Consider the following 20,866-nt stretch of genomic DNA (forward strand, 5'->3'; position numbering starts at 1 on the left):
CTACCAAATCTGTACTCAATCTTCAAAAGAATTATAAAAAAAAAAAAAAGAATAGGAAGAGTAGAATATATCTCAATTCTTAAGTCTTTGGGGGATTGAGAAATCGATAGAAAGAAAATGGAAGAAAATTGGAATGTGTTTAAACTTCGTAAATCATATATGTTATATTTTGACCTTACAAAGTCAAAGTCTTTGAATATTTTTTGGTCCATTGAGTTGAACAATATTTTCACACCTACAATTATGTTAATGAAAATGGAGTCTTAACAAAAATTGACTATAGTTGGCCAAAAGGAATTCTTATGTTGAAGGCCAAAAGGAATTTTAGCTAACAAGTTTAATTAATATTTCTTTATAAAAAAAAAGCAACCAAAAATCTCTAAAAGGTGTAACATAATCAACAGAGAATCCACAAAGCAAATCATAGAATAAATATAAAACAAAAAATTTTAATTTGTGTTGTGCTAATTGAAAATGCTCGAGGCAAGTTTCCTCAAGAACTCATTATTTCTGAAAAAAAAAACTACAAAAGATTGAGACAAGTCTCGTATATTCAATGTCTGAATCTGAATCATAAATTGAGAGTAAATTGGAAAAAGAAAAAAAAAACGAAGAAACAAATTTATTCTCTGGAAACTATTTAATTACATTGTATCCCAAAAGTATGAAAACCATTCCCTACAAGATATTGTTTTTTTTTTTTACATTCTTCTAGACATCATCAAGCCAAGAGACTAACTGTTGAGTCGTTGGTCTCTGCTTCGGGTTTTCACATAAACATAAACAAGCGATCTCAAGAACCCGACACATCTCTTTATCTTTCTCTCTACTATAAACTAACGGATCAAAAACCTCACTTGCTCGATTCTCATGCTTCATCTTAACAACCCAAGAGATCAGATCCCTACATCCCTTAGGCTTACACATGTCCACCGGTCTTTTATCAGTCAAAAGCTCGAGAAGCACAACCCCAAAACTGTAGATATCACCTTTGTAAGTAGCAACCGAGGCTTGCCCGTATTCCGGAGGTATATAACCTAGAGTCCCAACCAAATCCGTACTTACATGCGTCTCGTAAGGACTCATCAGCCTGGCGAGTCCAAAATCCGCTAAATGAGAGTCAAAGTTCTCATCGAGAAGAATGTTGCTAGACTTAATATCACGGTGTAAGATATGAGGATCACAAGCTTCATGCAAGTAAAGTAACCCTTTCGCAGCGCCTTGAGCGATCTTAAGCCGAGTTCTCCAATTCAATAAAGCTGGACCTTCGTTACGCTCGTGTAGCCAATAGTCCAAGCTTCCGTTTTCCATATACGAATAGATTAGAAGCCTGTCGTTGTTGTAGAAACAGAACCCTTTAAGTAGAACAAGGTTTGGATGTTGTGCTCTCGAGAGTGTTTCAACTTCTGCTTCGAACTCTCTCTCGATTTGACCGCAGTCTCCAGATAACTTCTTGATCGCAACTTTCTTCCCGTCTGGTAAAGTCGCTTTGTAAACCATACCGAACCCTCCACAGCCGATGATGTTAGCTTGATCAAAACTGTTCGTTGAGTCCAAAAGATCATCATAGGAGAGCTCTTTATCATTGTTCTGAAACAAAACCACAAGCTTAGATCCCATCTCTCCGTGTTCTTTCCGAGTCATGCTCTCTGATTCTTCTATCTCCGGATCAACTTCCCCTGACCGTCTACGAGAACGCAACACAATCAACAAGAGAAGAGTAAGAAGAAAAACAGAACCAAGCGCGATCCCAACCGCCATCCCAATATCAGCTCCTTTGCTTCTCCCTGACCGTTTGGTCAATGGTCTCTCAGAGCTACGATCTCCAGAACAGGGGAGCCTATGTTCCCCGCATAGATCATTACTCTCGAAGCTCGAGTTTGGAAACGTCTGAAACTGACCACCAGAAGGGATTACTCCCGAGAGATTGTTATAAGCAACACTAAACTTGGACAGAAACGAGAGTCTTTGAAGAGAAGCAGGGATTGATCCTGTAAGATGGTTGTTAGAGAGATCAAGAGCTTCCAAGCTAGTCATACCCGAAAGAGAGCTAGGAATAGATCCTGATAACTCATTCCACTTGAGATCAAACACATGCAGCTTCTTCAGATTACCAAACTCCTCCCAAATAGGTCCAGAGAGATTGTTATGAGCTAACTCAATCGTTGGCGGGAACCCGAATATCTGATTGTACTGCAACGCCCTCGCGCTCTCGTTCCGTTTCATGAAAAACGGGAAATCTGGAGATGGTTCATTGAACGAGATGTTTCGGCTAGTGAGACTCGGTAACTTAGTTAAGCTCCTTGGGATCTCTCCTGTAAACGAGTTGTTAGATAAATCCAAGTAGAACAGATCTTTGAAATCACCAATCCAGCTAGGGATAGCTCCAGTTAAACGGTTCCAAGAAAGATCCAACAACTGAAGATCATTACTCGAGCTTAACCAGCTCGGCATTGAACCGGTAAGCCTGCAGTTTGCTACAACTAACACCTTAAGCTTCTCGAAATGAAGAAGACTCGTTGCGTCAGGCAAAGCTTCTCCATAAAAGTTCAAAGTAAGAACAAGAGTCGTCAAGTTCTTGCAATGCTGAAGTATCTCAAGCGCTGAAGAGATGTTAACCAAACTCGAGTTCGATAACGAGAAGTAATCTAAGCTCTGGAAGTTCTTGAAACTCTCTGGTACTTGTCCATGGAAACCGTTACGAGCGAGGTTCACGTTCTTTAACCGCTTGCAACCAGGAAGATTCTCAGGTAACGAACCATTGAATCTATTAGTACCCAAATCAAGAGAGTTCAAAGAACTCAACGCTGTACAATTCAACAGCAACGGACCAGTTAACGTGTTGTTCCTCAGGTTAAGCAGATTCAAACTCGGTGAATTCGCCAACGATTTAGGGATTCCTCCGGTGAACTTATTGGTCTGACCTAAGAAAAACTTTAACTGAGGCATTCGATAGAAGACATCAGGGATCTCACCGGAAAACAAATTCAAAGAAACATCAAGACGAACGAGACCAGTGAGGTTACCAATACTAGGACTCAACGGTCCAGAGAGACGATTCTCTTGAATCCCTAAAAGATTCAAACTCTGGAGACGGAACAGATCCTCAGGGATAGAACCGGTGAGATTGTTCATACCAAGACAGAGATGCTCAAGGAGAAGGCATTTCCCAAACCCGGGAGTGAAATCTCCGGCGAAGTAGTTCACGGCGAGTTTCACAACCTTGATTTGAGTTGAGTTGTGGCAGATATGAGAAGGAAGCAAGCCGTTGAACCCGTTGGAAGAAAGATTAAAACTTTGCAGCGCCGGGAGGTTTATACTTGTTGGGATTTCGCCGGAGAGATCGTTAGAGCTCAAATCAAGAGTCTGTAGATTCGCCAAGTTGAATAACGAAACAGGGATCGAGTCGTTGATGAAGTTGAGAGAGAGATTAAGAACCCTAATCTCATCAAGCTTCCCGAGAGATTCAGACAGCTTCCCGGAAAGCTTTTTGTTGCCGAGCTCAAGTTTAGTAACCCTTGTGATGTTTGTAGCGGTTGAATTGCAGGTGACTCCGGTCCAGTTACAGCAATCAGTAGAAGAAGAAGGATTGATCCAACCATCTGGTTTTGGTTCGAGATTGGCTATGAAGCCACGCAAGGCATCGAGGTCACGTTCATGGCACGTGAAGGTGGTGGTCTGAGATTCCGAGGAGGAACAGAAGAAGAAGCATAGTAGCTCTGTGAGGAAGATGACGATCACACACAAACGATGAACACGCATTTCAAGAACAGAGGAAGAAGAAGAAGAAGAAATGATATTTTTAAAAGAAAAGTTAAAAAAGGAAAGAAGTTTGAGAAGAAGAAGAAGATGATGAAGCAGTAAAGAATCAAGATTTCTATAAAAACCCTTGAGAAATCTGAGTAGAGGATACGAGATGGGTTCTTTCCATTTTAGATGATCATCAATGAAGATGAAGCAAGAAAGAGAGAGAGAGAGAGGAGAGAGAAAAATGGCGACTTTTGACTTCAACACGCTACAGCAAGTAGTGGGTGTTTAAATGCAGGCAAAGTTCTAGAGAGAGAGAGATAAAGTAGAAGAGTTGTGTTTGGTCTTTTTTCTCTGTTAATCGAAAACAGTAAAAAATAAAAGAAGTCTTTAAAAATTAAAGGAAGAAGAAGAAGAAGCTGTGATTACATAAATTATTCGTTTTCTTAATGACGGTCAATGAATATTAATCTAAGCATTGTTTAAGTTTTCATACTTGTGATTATATTTGCCCGTTATGGAAAATTTGTTAAAGATCCGTTATAGAAAGAAAAAAATTCCGTGTTTTCTCAATTATAATTGAGTGCGTTTAGAAATAATTATATCAAGTCCAAATCAATAATTTTGACTTAGGAAAGTCTTTCTCTATTTTTGTTTTTTTTTTTTTTGTTTTTTTGCTTAATCATACTTTGAATAATAAGTTTGTCTAGCCTTGGTCTTCAACGAATAGACAGAGGAAAATTTGGAACGATTAATGAATAATGAAAACGATCGAACGTTGAAAAATAATGCAAAAACAAAAATTTATATAATAGTCAATTTTTTCTTTTGCAACAAAATAACAGAATATTAGAAAATTTTATAAGTAAATGTGTTTTTAAGTTTATTGCTTTTTATTTAGCAACTTGTTAAATTTATATACAGTATTAAAATTTTTCTTAATGGGTTTAATTAAAGAAAGATGACCGGAGACGAAGGGAGTGACCGGTTAGGTCAGCTTAAGGATTTAAAGATGAGGACAAGAGGAAGAGAGAAGTCAAAGCACGGACGTTGACACCTTTGCATCTCTCTTCTCAACTACAATTTTTTTTTTTGGGGTTCCATTAATTATATAGTTTCTTTCTTTGTGCAAGTTGATAATGAATGAGAAAATAGACCTACAAGATATTCTTTAGTTACCGATTAAAGCTTCGGCAAAAAAAATCTATAGATTTTGCATATCACATGATATACTCCAAAGAGGAAAGTTATCGACCTAATTGTTGTTTCTTGGTTAAAGAATTTTTATCGAGCTCTTACTTCTTACTCTAGCACACTGATTATGTAATATACATGCACCATTTCATGTCCGAGTCAATACGTTATATTTCCAATAAAGATTTTACCCTGGTCATATATGAGTGATATCAATTTAGTATGACCGAGTTTGCAATAGTTTTGTGATATTTTTAGTAGTATATCACTATGCAATAGTTTATATTCAATTTAATTATATTGTGTGTGAATTGTAAACGATTAAAAATCAAACGCCATTCTGCAAAGAAAATATAATAATTTTATACATAATTTTTGGATATTGTATTTTTTAGAAAATGGTTAATAACAACATCAATTTCATCGTTCAAATATTTTTATTCATAATTTCATATATTTTCAAAAAATAGTCAGTAACAACATCAGTTTCATACATTTCAAGAAATGATCATTAAAAGCATCAATTTTTTTTGTTCAAAGATGATATTTTGTCTTTAATAGACTTTTTCTTTTAGTAGCGACAAATTTAGGAAGCGTTACTACTACTTTTATGTGTAACGTTAACTCAATTTTTTGTCATTAGAATCTGTCACTAATTAATTAAATAGAATGGAGAAAAGAAACTTACGTCTCTCAGCTTGAAAAATGGATTCTCTTTTAGTTATATATACATTACAATTTATTTTATATGTAGAAATTAATAGCTTGAATTCGTTGGATTGTTTGAAGAGGAAAAGAAAAGGAAAATAAATTGTCATTTTGACAAAACAAAACCAAAAAGACTCACAATTTCTGCCATGATTTACTGCTTAAAAACAAATAGGTTGTTTACACAACTTTCTTTGATGTTTTACTTGATTTATAAGTAATTGAGGGTAATGTAGATGAATGGTGGAATGAACATAGACTTAAAGACTATATTGCATATTAACAACATTAATTTCATTGTTCAAAGATTGTATTTTGTCGTTAATAGCTTTTCTTCTTTTAATAGCGACAAATTAAGGATGCGTTTATGCTGCTTTTACGTGTAAAGCTAACACAAATTTTTGTCATTAGAATCTGTCACTTATTAATTCGATAGAATCGAGAAAAGAAAGTAACGCTTGTCAGTTTGAAAGATTCTCTTATAGTTATTTGTACGTTACGATTTAGTTTATATTTATAAATTAATAGCTTGAATTTCATTGCATTCTACAAAAAAAAATATATATATATAGCTTGTCATTTTGATAAAACAAAACCAAAAAGTCTTGCACTTTTTGCCATGACTTATTTATTAAAGAAAAATAGGCTGTTTACACAACTTTGTTTGATGTTTTACTTGATTTATAAGTAATTGAGGGCTATGTAGATGAATGGTGGAATGAACATAGACATAAAATACTATATTGCATAATAACAACATTAATTTCATTGTTCAAAGATTGTATTTTGTCATTAATAATTTTTTTAATAGCGACAAATTAAGGATGCGTTTGTGCTGCTTTTACGTGTAAAGCTAACCCAAATTTTTGTCGTTAGAATCTGTCACTAATTAATTTGATAGAATCGTGAAAAGAAAGTAACGCTTGTAAGTTTGAAAGATTCTCTAATAGTAATTTGTATGTTACGATTTAGTTTATATTTAGAAATTAATAGCTTGAATTTTGTTGCATTCTATGAAGATAGAAATATATATAGCTTGTCATTTTGACAAAAGAAAACCAAAAAGTCTTGCACTTTTTGCCATGACTTATTTCATAGGCTGTTTACACAACTTTCTTTGGTGTTTTACTTGATATATAAGTAATTGAAGGCAATGTAGGTGAATGGTGGAATGAACATAGACAAAAAAAACTATATTGCATAATAAACTAATTAGCCTACATTCAAAGTTGGTTTACCATATAAGAAAACACTTATATAGTTTTCCTAGTGTGTGCATGATCTTTTCATAAAGAGATTAAATATTGTTTTACGTAGAAAGTTAAGATACGATTCCATGTTAATAATAAAATATTAAGGTCGATATCTATATAATGAAGGAGACAGTCAAAGCATGTGACATCGACTATTCAACATCTACAAATAATCTTCAATACCATGTGGCTCGTAATGGCTTTCATATAATCGTTAGTCTTCCATCCGGCAATAATGTTTTTTTCTTTTCTTTTCTTTCTTTCCGAAATTTGACTTAAGTGGTTTTATAATTTATTTATAGCTGATTTTGATATCATATTATAAATATAATAAAGTATTTAAAATATCATAGAAAACCTTGGTAAAAACCATATACTGAACTTATTATTATTATTATTATTATTATTGATAAAAATGTAAATATCATTTCAAGAAAATGAAAGTTTATCTGAACATCACTGTTGCTTTGTCACAATTTCACAGTCTTCTAATAACAAAAAACCCAAGATTGAGAAACAAAAGCCCATAATTTTGTTGCTTTCTTAAAGGCCTTCGAAGTTAAGATTAGATTTTTATGAACCCACATTTACTTGCTTGGGTTTCATATTCTTCACATCACAGAAAGCCTCCTCATCTTTTTGTTTTTGTTTTTGTCAACACTTTGTTCACAAGAGATCAGTTAGCTTCACCGAATCTTTTCCAGGCCTGATCTTGAAGATGGTGTTTAAGAATATGGACTTTATATGTTGTAGTTTAGATTAACATGTGAGTTCAGAGATTGCTAGATTACAAGTTTCAAAATTATAATGAATCTACGAGTTTTAGAAACTGTAATGAATTTTGGTAGTAAAACTGGTGACTGATTTATACGACTTTTGTTGATTGATGATGAGTTTTTACAAAATTATGATACTTTAATATGCAACAAATCGTGGCCAGCCACGAAAGTATCGAACAAATAATGCGTGCTTCTGTTACATAATGTGTTTTGGCAAAATTTAAGAAAAATTGAAATTGTGAACTACAACAACAACCAGTGCACAAAGGTCTGTATCGTGGCGAATGTGTGAATCGTGGCCACATGTTGCAGCTATCATAAGACTAAAAAAAAGAGTTGTATATATAGTAAAAAAAAGAGTTGTATCATAAGACATAAGTATTATGAACCATCTTACTTCTTGCTATTCAGATGTTAATTCACAAGAGAGAAGACAAATCTCAAATCAAGAACTCCATACAGTAAGTAAACTCAAAGAGACATTAAAAGACAAAGTTTTAAGATCAAATCAGTTTCTTCTTTCAGGCCTTAGCTCAAATCCCTGAATAATCAAACCACTCTTCCAATGTCCATTCTCAGTCTCCATCATACTAATCTCAATCTCATCACTGTCTTCATCATCGTTGATGTAAACCTTCCCAAGCTCCACTTCACTCCACCCATCTCCTCTCTCCTTCGGCTCCTCCACATTCCTCCTATCACTCTTCCTCACTCCTTCTTCTTCCTCTTCTTCTTCCTCTTCTTCAACTTCTCTCCAAGTCCCTCGCATCCACGGCCGCCTCATCCTAAACGCTCTAGAAACCATCGCGTACGAAATCCCCGAGTAACCTGAATCGCCGCGTGAGTCCTCCGCCCCGCCGGATTCAAGAAACACTGATCTCTTGGTAGCTTCTTTGCCCACAAAACCAACACCAGCTTCCACAGGTACGGAATCAAACCCGTATGATCTATTATGCGCCCTCTTGAACACTACGTAAACCGAGTAATGAGTCCCTTTCGATAACAATCCGCAACTTATCTTCCCACGAACCTCAAACCAACACACATTACGCAACTCAGCCACTTTCTCAAACCTAAATTCACATAACAAAAGATTTAAGTAAACAAACTTTGCAATAGCACAATTTCAGAAACAGAGTGGAAAACAAAAAGATGAGAACTTTTACTTAGATTCAGGAACTGTAATCCATTGCCAATAAGCAGAAGAGTCTCCCCAAATGATCTTCAAATCCATAGCTGATAACATGTAACACTTCTTCCCACTAGCTTTCTCCAACCAAAAGCTCTGATTTTTATTTTTCCCCATTACAAAATCAGACATTTATACAACAAAATCATAAAATTCAAAGGAAACAAAGCGAAACCCTGATTCCAAATTCCCGAATCGGATTCAAATTCGTTACCTTTTTGCCATCTTCAATCAAAACAGAATCATCAGCGAGAGATAAAAAGATCTCTTTTTTCGACAAATGATTCGCCGATCGAGGAACAACAACAAGTGACGAGTGCTCCGGCGGAAGAAACATCTCCCAAACCAAATCAGACTGAGCCGCCGATTTAACAGTTTTCGAAACCGAAGCCACAACGCAAGCGTCTCGTGGACTAGTGTGTGATATCACCATCGAGATACAATCTTCCGGCAATGTATCGAACCGTGTCGTCACAGCGATCTCTTCGCTCCGGCTACTACTACTCCCTCCTCCTCCGCCGTGAATTTGCTCCATAGTGTATTTTTTGGAATCTGAGAGGTGGGATATTTATAAAATGGTGTGATGATGTGTTGTGAGCGTGTCAATGAAGTGGATATTTATATCGGTAGGCTCGTGATTCGCGAAAGACTTAGAGGTTAAGATTTTAATGTGAGATTCCTATAATACCCTTATAAGTAAGTGTTGAAGTCTTCATAATAGAAAATCTCGAAAGTTTTTTTTTTTTTTGGAGAAAAGGTTTGGTCTTTATGAAATCAGGCAAAGCAAGTGACTTTGTAACGTGTTTAACTTACCTATGAAGTCTTTCTTTATTACTTAACGAGTTTTATGACGAAGAGATATGTGTTTAGAATTATCCACAAAGTCAAAATCTTTATCAAGATTCATGTTTATAAGATTTTTATTCATCTGTCATTCTATTTCTAGCTAAGTAAAGTTTGTAAAAGCATGGTAGATGACAAGAATAAAATAAATACAAATTGTTCATGTGATGATGATGCATGAACAAAAATCCAAAAGAAAAGAAAAATTACTTCTCTTTTACTCCTCCTTACTAAGTAAACAAAGCATACAAAAGCATTGAGAATGATGAAATAATAAGGACAAGCCTCTATACAAGTTTATTCATGCGAGAATGATGAAATGTATATTATACATAATCAAAAACTCAAGTTCACACACATTACAAATCCAAAACGTTAAAAATTCATGTGTTAACCGTTAAGCTTGTGTTACCACATTAAGATTATTTAACGAGTTTAACTTATCTAACGTGTTAACCGTTAAGCTTGTGTTAACCGTTATTAAAAAATCATATGTTAACCGTTAAGCTTGTGCTAACCGTTCGGTTTACAATCTGTGCGGGTTATCCTTGCACAACAGCGATGCTCATTGTTTGGTTCAATGTTGTATTCTGAGCTATTTGAGGCAACGTCTTTGCTCATTTGACAATGGTTTTTTTTTTTTTTTTTTCAACCAAACATTAATAAGATTAAAAAAGAACTCTAAAATTGGTGGTCCAAACAGTAGGATAAAAGTTTACAAAAGTAGATTCAAAAATTAAAGATTTTGAAGACCGAACAAGGCAATCTGCCCTTACATTGAAGTCTCGTGGGATCCTGGCTAAGGTGAAGGAAGGGTAAGATGTTCGGAGCAATGAAAAATCCTCCAGCAGGTTCGAAAAAGCGGACCAATCGTCCGCGTCTGCACCATTGCAACTAGCTCTGCACAGTCCGTCTCAAAAGCCTGACAAACAACTCCAGCCGCCAGTAAAAACTCCATAACCCAGATCAGTGCTTGTAATTCCGCGTGTAAGGGAGTAAGGCCTTTTCTGTGACTCCGTGCTCCCAAAAGAAGCATTTAATCTTCTTCATTGCAACACCACTAGCCCAAACCCTGAAAAGGATCCGTACCTTTCCAAGAGACATCAACCTGACAACGGGGAAAAGAACCCCTGTCCTCCAATAAAGGCGGAGAATACAAATATCTCACTGAATAAGATTTTGCCTTCTCCCACAATAATTTATCGTTAGCCGTTTGATTCAAAATTTCAGTTGGCTCTATCTCGATACTCTGGAAAACTTTTTTATTCATATCTTTCCAAATTGACCACACAATCCAGGAGAGACGAGAATCTATATCTGAAACCCCAGATTGGGAAGACGCTCGCCAGAATATGAAGTCTAATTTCTCATAGATCGAGGCATATGGAAAACCTCCCGGGTCTAGCAACACTGGGGGCAAAGCCCAAATACACCACAACCGAGGACACTCAAAAAGCGTGTGGTTTATAGTCTCCATCACAGAGATACACCGCTTACTCAAAGCATCACAATGGATACCCTGATGCGCAAGCCGTTCTATTTGACAATGGTTTTATATTGTCTTATATTTTATTTCCCATCACAAACAGCTGCGATTAGCAAAATTTGCTACTCTGACCAAACAACATGTCTCTTTGAAATAGGGCGGTTACACGTTTTTTTCTCAGGCAAACCAAATATATAGATTAACATTTACAAAGTACATAAACATTTCTAAATAATAGACTACTTAAATACAAAAAAAAGTCATTAAATTACATGACCAATATTCCTACCATAAACATATGAGCAATAATTGTTCTAAATTTTTACTACACATCTACACAATATACAGAAATTAATATAAAACAATTTTATAATAGGTAAACAATTTTATAATAGGTGAAGTGACCTTAGTGCAGTAGTCAAAGGTAAGTTCTTAATGCACAAGGCACCATCATATTCGGGATTGAATCCCGCTTCCTACGAATGTAGGGATTAGGCTAATGGGCCGGCCTGTTATGGCCCAATGGTTGACAAAAAAAAAACAATTTTATAATAGCATTTAAAATTAACTATAACATACTGTATATAATTCTATGATATCTAATTAGATTATTTGTTTTAAAAATAAACCATTTTGCGAAACAATACATTTAAAAAACAAAATAAATTTCCTATAATCATAAAAATTATATTTAAATTTGAATATTAAGCTTATGAAAGTCGCCAAAACAGAGTCAAATTCAATTAATTTACATTACTTTACTGATTATTAATAATACTAATAGAATAAAATTCAAATTAATTTTAAATATACAGTTTAACTTGTGCATGGGAAGGGTTCTTACATAGTTTTTATATAAATACACAAATCATTGTTTTGAAAATTATTTTGACACGTTTTGAAATCTAATTGTGTGACTAACTTTTGTTTCAATCTTTGCAAATAATTTTTTTACCATGTCTCGGATCCTCATGAGAGGGATCAAACTTTATAAAATGAAATTTTTATCATTATTAAAAAAATAATTATTTTAAGATAATGATTAGCTCTTATAAATATACAGTGATTAGTTCTCTTCTACAATTTATGTTTAAAAATTATTATTTATTTATTTTTGACATCATTGAGGCGAAAAAATCCTATCCGTAACTCAATTTCTACTATGTGTAATAACAAGACTAAGAGATATCCCGTGCTGTACAGCACGGATCAATATCTTTTTAAAAAATAATAATATAATAATAATAAACTTATCGTTATAGTTTTTAAAAAAATTATTTTGTTTGAGATAGTATTTATTTTTGATATTGTAATTGTTCGGTAAATCTATATATATTTTTTTGAATACTAATTGTTTTAGAATATTATAGTTTTTAATTTTTTTGATGCATAATACAATTTTATATTGCCTGTTTGTATTATTTGCATCATTGTTTTGTGAAATATTTTGAAGTAGTAATTATAATATTGTAATAGTGAGTAAATAAAATTTATAAATTTATCAGCCACATAAATTTAGTTTTACCAATCCGCAAATGTGAAAAATTAAAATACACATTTTTCTCATAGATTGAGTAATATATCTTTGATTTTAAAAATTCAAATCACAACATATGCAGAAATTTTACATATTTATTAATGATAAGTATGATATGATAATTCAAAACAAATTGTAAATAAAATAAAAGAAAGATGATAAGAGAACCATAATTTAAAATCTTAACAAAATCTTCCAAATCTAGTTATTAAAAATAATCGTATTATCTACTTGGATATAAAATTTTTTAGTTTTAAAAATTCTGATTGGTTATACATTTTTAAAAATAAATAATAATTTTCGTCCATAATTATAATTAGAAAAGACAATTTTTTTTGAAAATTAATAATTATTTAAAAGATTTTATTAGAAAATTTTGATATATTGTTTATATTTGGTCAAAGTATTCATTATATTTATTAAATTAAGTAATTATTTTTTATTAAATTTTTCTAATGACATTTAAATGTAATTTTTTACACTTTTTAAGTTTAGTTTCATATTTGTATTTCTCAATTAATATAGTAGGATTTGATAGAGTTCAGCGAAAGCTGCAAAAGTGAACCTTAATTACATAAAGACACTTACACAAAGATCTCCAATATAATAAGTTAATTTTAAATTTATATAATTAAATCTCTATTGCCACGTGGTTAAAAATTAAGATAACTTAAATTTATAATAAAATTAAGATAACTTTAAAATTAAGATAACTTAATTTATGATAAAATTAAGATAACTTTAAAAATTATGATAAAATTATAATAAATTAAGATAACTTTAAAAGTTATCTTAACTTTAAAAAAGAAGATAACTTTAAAATTTATGATAAAATTATACTAAATAAAAGTATGAGCTATAAGCTTTTAAGGCTGTCCACCTAAGCTTTAAAACAATCAATAGGGATTCAACATGTCACTAATTAACATTTTTAGAAATTTGCAGAAGTTTATATATTAAGAATTATTTTAAACAGCCTATCAGGATTTGACATGTCATTCATTAACATTTTCTAAATTTCCAGTATTTTATAGAAAATTTTAAATTTATGGAAATAAAAAAACTATGTACAACATCCCACATTGGCTAAAATTTTTTTAGACAATGGTTCAAACAAGTATAAATAAGATTAATATGCTTCCTGCAATGAATGAGCAGGAAAGCTTGATTTATCATGCGTCCAAGTTTAAAAGTTTTATTTGGTTTGATCCGGTTTTTTATTTGATCAAACTAAAACTTTAAAAAGTTTCAAAAATTATTATAATATTTAATTTTTTTAAAATTTTCAATTTTTAAAATTTTAGATATTATAAATTTTGAAAATTTTAAAAGCTCTTAGCTTTTAAAAAGTTTTTAAATATTATAATTTTAAAATTTTAATAGTTTAAAAAATTATAAATATTGAAACTTTTTAAAAGGTTCAAATATTATATTCGAACCTTTTAAAAGTTTAAAATATTATAAATATTGAAACTTCTAAAAGTTTTAGCTTTAAAATGATTTCAAAATATTCTAATTTTTAAATTTTAAAAATTTCTTAACATTTAAAAGGTTTTTAAACCTAAGGTTTAAAACAACCAATATGGATTCAACATGTCACTAATTAACATTTTTAAAAATTTGCAGAATTATATATATTAAGAATTACTTTAAACAACCTATCAGGATTTGACATGTCATTCATTAACATTTTCTAAATTTCCATAATTTTTTAGAAAAACGAAAATTTTAAATTTATGGAAATAAAAAACTATGTACAATATCCCACATTAGCTAGAATTTTTTTAGAAAATGGTTCAAACCAGTATAAATAAGATTAATATGTTTCCAACAACGGATGAGCATGAAAGCTTGATTTATCAAGCTTCCAAGTTTAAAAGTTTTATTCGGTTTGATCCTGTTTTTTATTTAATCAAACTAAAACTTTAAAAAGTTCAAAAAAATATTATAATATTTATTTTAAAATTTTTTTAAATATTATAAATATTGAAAATTTTAAAATCTCTTAGCTTTTATTTTTTTTTTAAAATATTATAATTATAAAATTTTAATAGTTTAAAATATTATAAGTATTGAAACTTTTTAAAAGGTTTAAATATTATATTCGAACCTTTTAAAAGTTTAAAATATTATAAATATTGAAACTTCTAAAAGTTTTAGCTTTAAAAAGGTTTCAAAATATTATAATTTTAAAAATTTCTTAACATTTAAAAGCTTTTTAAAAAATTAAAAATTTGAAATATTATAAATATTGAAACTTTTAAAAGGTTCAAATATTAAAATATTTAAACTTTATAGAATGTTTTAAAATACTACAATTACTTAACCTCCATAGAAATTTTAAGATAGTATATCTATACTAATAAAAAGTTGAAGCTATAAACTCCTAAAAGTGTCCATATAGGATTTAAAAAAACCAATAATAATTAGATATTTAGCTAAGAATTTTTTTGGAAATATAGTAGTAATCTATATTATTACGAGTTTTTAGAAAAAATAAAACAAAATCTATAGAAATAAAAGAAATATGTACAACGTCCCACATCGGCTAGAAAATTTTAGACAATGACTAAGAACCATTATAAATAAAAAAATATGTTTTTTTTTTCAACCAGATTATAATAGTTAAAAAAATATGTTTTTAACTATAAATTTATTAGGTTTGCTTGATTTATGCTTATTTATCAGGTTTCCAAATTTAAAAGTTATTTAATTTATTTTAGCAAATTAATTTTTTTAAAGGTTTAAATATTTATTATATAATATTTAGAAATATTATAAATACCTCCATAAAAATGTCAAAATATTATAACTATTTAAACTTATAAAAGTAAAAGTGTCATTAATATTTAACTCTAAAAAAATGTTACAGATAATTAAATTACATCTAAATTTTGAAATATTTTAAAGATTTAATCTCTTTTAAGAATTTAAAAGTTTAAGAATTACTAGATATTATATATCAAATTTTTTAATATATTAAAAATATCTTACTTATCTCCGTTTGTGCTTAATATCTCTTATGAGCTGTAAAACATGTTTTTGTGTATGAATTTAGAGATGATTTGATATTTTTGCAATAAAAAAATTATTTTTAAGTCTAAGAAAGAAGGATTGACGTCGCAAGACCTTGATTTGATGTTATTTTAGTTTAAAGAAGAAGGATCGACGAAAAGCACAAATATTGTTTTTACTATACATGTGTTCATATTACTTTCTTTGCAAGTAAGGATTTTGGTTTGAGAAGTAGATGGATGAAATTATCAATAATTGAGTGCATGTGTTGACTATGCTGGTTTTCATGAATTGCACAATTTTTATTAGAAAAAATGATTTTGGTCTTGGAGTTTGATGGGTTAACAAGTTGTGTGGTAATCTAAAAAAATGTTTTTTCAGTGAAAGAATGTGAAAAAGTTGACGAGGAAGAACAAGAAGAAGAGTATAACAAAGAACTGGACGGTAAAAGTAACGATGACAATTACCATAAAATTTGACAATGAAAATGACAAGAAAGAATATGGAAAATAAGAAAACATTAAATAAAAAACATGAAAATAGCGATCAATTAAATATGAAAAAGAGATAAATTCATGATTATAAATTTGTTTCGTTTTTCTGGTGGCCAAAGAAATAGTTTAAGATATGTGAGGTCACCAGTTTGAGACGCCTCGCCTGGACGTCGAGTTAGATCCATGATTTTTTTATCAGATTTGATTTTAAAACACAACTAATTTTTATATTTTTAAAATTGTGTATATGAAATTTAATTTTTTCCTTAATAGTAATTTAACGTTTTCTGTAAGATAATATTTCATTACCGTCATCAATTATATATAATTTTTATCAAAATATATCAAATAAACTCACGCGTAGAGTGGGTTCAAAACCTAGTTATAATAAAATTAAGATAACTTTTGTTTCAATCTTTGCAAATATTTTCTTAAATTTATAATAAAAGTAAGATAACTTTAAAATTTATGATAAAATAGATATAGTAAATTAAAAATAATTTTAAAATTTATGATAAAACCCCTAAGCGAGGGCTCAGTATAAGGCCTACTGAGCAGCAAAGCAAATCAACAACAAAGACTCTCAAAGCTGAAGATGCATTTATTGACATAAGTGTTGTACTAAAACACAAGTAGTACAAGAATGTGGATCAACATGATTAAACCAAAGAGGAAATCTATTAAGACGGTCAAGAGAAGTCACATGAAGCAAGAAGAAGTTTCTGGAAGAGTAAAGACTTTCTTATTATAAGGATAAAAGGAAGTTTTACCAAGATTGTTAATTTCCTAAACTATAAAGAAAAAGGAAATTAACAATTCCTAGTTTAATTAGACTTGGAAATTAGCCTATTGTGTGGTTAAGTCCAATTAGTATAAATAGGAAAGGCTGGGTCTTGAAAAAGATCAGCACTTAATAGATTGAGAGATTCTAGCATTGAATCTTAAGCTTAGAGAAAAAAATAGCTTGAAGATTCAAAAGAGGCTAAGAGCTTAATAGGATTAGAAAATAGAGTTAAGGAGAAACCTTGTAAGAACTTATTTTCTAATAAAAGAGAGAGTTATTTGATTTCTTGTTTGATATTCTGTGTCAAAAATCCAAACCGTTTGGCTCTTACGTTTTCAAAAGCTTGATATGGGACATGGAGAAGAAGTTGCTGAACAGTTGAATCCGGCATCAATGGATTGTCTTTCTGATGATCTCCTTGTCCAAATCTTATCCTTGCTTCCAACGAAACAAGCTGTTTGAACCTCTGTTCTCTCCAAGAGGTGGAGGGCTCTGTTTGCTTTAACTCACAATTTTGGCTTCGATGCTTACATCTTTTGCCACCCGAGAAATAATAAACGATATAAATATGAGACTAGGGAAGACATGCAAAAGAGATTCCATGATTTTATGGACAGAACAATGGCTTTGCAATTGCAAGGCTGTAAGAATATAAACAAGTTCTCACTTAAACTTTGTACATATTATAAAGTTGAACAAGGTGAAGTTGACCGCATGATATGTTATATCCTGGAACACGGTGTCTTTGATCTTCATCTACGCATTAGACCTATATTGATGAGGCTTTCTATCCCATCCAAAGTCTTCACCAGCTTAACACTTGTTAAGCTGTCATTAGAAGCAACATTGTCAGACTGCCCAAGCGTTCCTCCGGATACATCTCTCCCAGCACTAAAGGTTCTCCTTCTTGATTCAATCTGGTTTAAGGATGATCAATTATCTAATGTGTTTCTCCCTGCTTGCCCTGCACTTGAAGACTTAACCATACGATCGCCGGTATAAATATAATCCAAAATTTTCACACGTCATATCCAGCAAAACCATTAAGAAACTCTCCATTAGCTTTTATTGTTACTATGATGATGATGATGATGTTTCTAGAATAATTTCATTTGATACCCCTAATGTTGTCGACTTCTACTACTCTGATTATCTTCGGAATGAATCTCCACAATGTCGTTTCAATTCACTTGCCAAAGCTACATTGGACCTTCATTTCTTAAAGAGAAAATTGCATCTACACCTACTTTCTCAAACTCTAATAACACTCACACCCACTTTCTACTACTACTATACTTTTTCCCTTCAAAATTACATATTAATCCCTCACCAAACCAAACACATCTCAACTCTCTCTCTCTCTCTCTCTCTCTTTTCCTTCTTACTTATATATATTCATTATTTTTTTTGTTTTCCTCTACTTTATTTTTTGGTTTCTATCTCTCCTTTTTATTATTTTCTTTGTTGTAACACTTTAATTAGTTATTATCAAAAAATTATCTGTTCATTTTTATACAAGATATTTTATTTATATTTTTTCTACATTTTAAGATGTATATTGCTATATTTTTTTAAAATTAATATATTATACAATGTCCATTTTTAGTTGAACATTTGTTCACTAATAAGTGGATGACCAATTATAGTAAGTTATGTTTAATGTAACTGATCATCCACTTATTATTGAAAAAACGTTCAACTTTTAAGTTGAATTATCACATTTTTAGTTGAATTTTTTTTGATGAAATAAGTTTTGTCCATTACAAAATGTAGGAATGCTTCAACAAAACCACTTAATGAATTTTACTCTTGTTTGCATCAAAAAATTTTTGTTTTAATTTTTTTATGAACATCCAAACATATCCACCAAACCATGACCACATGGATATATATGATCAAGGTGTTGCAGTCCCGAGTCCATAGCCCAAAACATTTTTATTTTTATTTTTGTATGAACATCCAAACATATCCACCAAACCATGACCACATGAATATATATGATCAAAGTGTTGCAGCCCCGAGTCCATAGCCCAAAACATTTTTGTTTTTACTTTTTTATGAACATCCAAACATATCCACCAAACCATAACCACATGGATATATATGATCAATGTGTTACAGCCCCGAGTCCATAGCCTAATAATTTCTTTTTAACTTGAACACCTTGATCATATATATCCATGTGGTCATAGTTTGGTGGATATGCTTGTATGTTCATCAAAAAAATAAAAAATAAATTATTTTGATGCAAACATTAGTAAAATTCATTGAATAGTATTGTTCAAGTATTTCTATATTTTGTAATAGACAAAACTTATTTGAATAAAAAAAAAGTTCAACTAAAAAGTTAAATATTTGTTCATTAATAACTAGATAACCAATTATATTAAACACAATTTTACTATAATTGGTCATCCACTTATTAGTGAACAAATGTTCAACTAAAAATGGATAGTATATAATATACTAGTAATTCAAAAAAAAATATAGCAATATACATCTTAAATTGTAGAAAATTTAATTATAATAGATTATATATAAATAAACAGATAATTTTTTGATAATAACTAGTTAAACTGTTTCAACAAAGAAAAGAATAAAAAAGAAATAGAAAACCAAAAGATAAAGTAGAGAGGAAAACAAAAAAAAAACAAAAAAAAGAGGAAAAAGACAAAAAGAATTGTTGTGTTTAATTTAAATCTAAAAATATATATTTTTTTGTCTCAAACTTAGTGACAAGAGCAAATATATCCACGTTTTATGTCAAACTAGCAATCACACCCACAAAAGTACACCACTAGCAACAAGTGGGTGTGAATGAAAGTGAATTTGAGGAAAGTGGGTCTACTTGCAATTCTCTCTTTCTTAAAAGATGACAAGCAACCGAATGTGAGGGATCTCATCAGTGGGATACGCAATGTCAAGACCCTTCACTTGACTTCTTCTGCTGTGGAGGACAGTTTCCTTGTATAGATTGGTCTCATCATCTTTTTGATTAGAAACAGGATAACATTTATTGTGTGTGTGTTTCAGGTGATTTCAGTATGCTGCAAATATGGATTACCAGTGTTCAACAACCTCGTTGATTTAGTCTTTTCCGGTAAAGAAGAAGGTTGGAAATTGCTTCTGCCACGTCTGCTACATCAGTCTCCAAACCTTAAAACTCTGGTTCTCTCGGTATGAAGCAAACCCTGAACAAATCTTACTTTATATTTATCTTAATATGGCATGACATTATCCTCTTGATGCTCCAGGGTCTGGATTGTTTCCCATGTAGACGGCATCGGTTTACTAGTATTCCCCGGAATAACCGAATAAACATGTTGCGTATCATCAAGTATAAAGGATATGCAACCGAGCTGAAACACGTTAGACATTTCTTACAGAATATGGAGTGTCTTGAAGTGTTGAAAGTCCACGTTTCACCTTCAATGGATGACACCAAAAAGAAGCAACTCACCGAGGATATGTTGACACTTCCCGCAGCTTCATCCAAGCTCAAGATACAAGTCATGTGATCATCATCATCCATATAAGTTATTTTAGTTATCTATTATCTTCAATACTTAATTAGTAATTTTTTTTTCCTAGTGATTTATAATTAATATACTATGGTGTAAATTATAAAAACAAGAAAAATAAGCAGATTAGTTACCATTTAAAGTTTAGGGGTTTCTGAGCTTATATTGGTCCTATGGCTTATTGATCAACTTTGGTTCCTTTTATGTTAAAGAATAACGTATTTTCCAAGCGTAAGGGGTACAATGCTTGATCTTCTTGATTCTTGTTTGATCTCCTGCCAAAGTCTCAAAGTCTCTTGTTTATTTTACGCAACGT

The 20,866-nt window shown here is 31.2% G+C and overlaps 2 protein-coding genes, 1 long non-coding RNA gene and 1 pseudogene across 4 annotated transcripts; 2 read left to right on the forward strand and 2 right to left on the reverse strand.

Annotated features, from left to right (window-relative positions):
* Positions 1–602: 602 nt before the first annotated feature.
* LOC104710143 (phytosulfokine receptor 1) lies at positions 603–4,110 on the reverse strand. Its single transcript, XM_010426697.3, has one exon. It carries the CDS (start codon positions 3,760–3,762, stop codon positions 712–714), a length of 3,051 nt encoding a protein of 1,016 aa, XP_010424999.2. The 5' UTR covers positions 3,763–4,110; the 3' UTR covers positions 603–711.
* Positions 4,111–8,062: 3,952 nt separating this feature from the next.
* On the reverse strand, positions 8,063–9,469 carry LOC104710144 (F-box protein PP2-B1). The gene is made up of 3 exons (XM_010426698.2): positions 9,085–9,469; positions 8,848–8,966; positions 8,063–8,754 (listed from the first exon to the last, which is right to left on the reverse strand). Exons 1-3 carry the CDS (start codon positions 9,403–9,405, stop codon positions 8,190–8,192), a joined length of 1,005 nt encoding a protein of 334 aa, XP_010425000.2. The 5' UTR covers positions 9,406–9,469; the 3' UTR covers positions 8,063–8,189.
* Positions 9,470–15,735: 6,266 nt separating this feature from the next.
* Positions 15,736–16,328, forward strand: LOC147937582 (uncharacterized). The gene is made up of 2 exons (XR_015565553.1): positions 15,736–15,961; positions 16,133–16,328. It is a non-coding gene; the product is annotated as an uncharacterized LOC147937582 (long non-coding RNA).
* Positions 16,329–17,404: 1,076 nt separating this feature from the next.
* On the forward strand, positions 17,405–20,816 carry LOC104714896 (putative F-box protein At3g44060; annotated as a pseudogene). Its single transcript, XR_015567009.1, has 4 exons — positions 17,405–18,254; positions 19,889–19,996; positions 20,063–20,206; positions 20,284–20,816. The product of XR_015567009.1 is annotated as a putative F-box protein At3g44060 (transcript).
* The last annotated feature ends 50 nt before the right edge of the window (positions 20,817–20,866 follow it).

This window comes from Camelina sativa, chromosome 9 (genome assembly GCF_030686135.1).
Source record: "Camelina sativa cultivar CO46 ecotype springtype chromosome 9, ASM3068613v1".
NCBI classification, from domain to species: domain Eukaryota; kingdom Viridiplantae; phylum Streptophyta; class Magnoliopsida; order Brassicales; family Brassicaceae; genus Camelina; species Camelina sativa.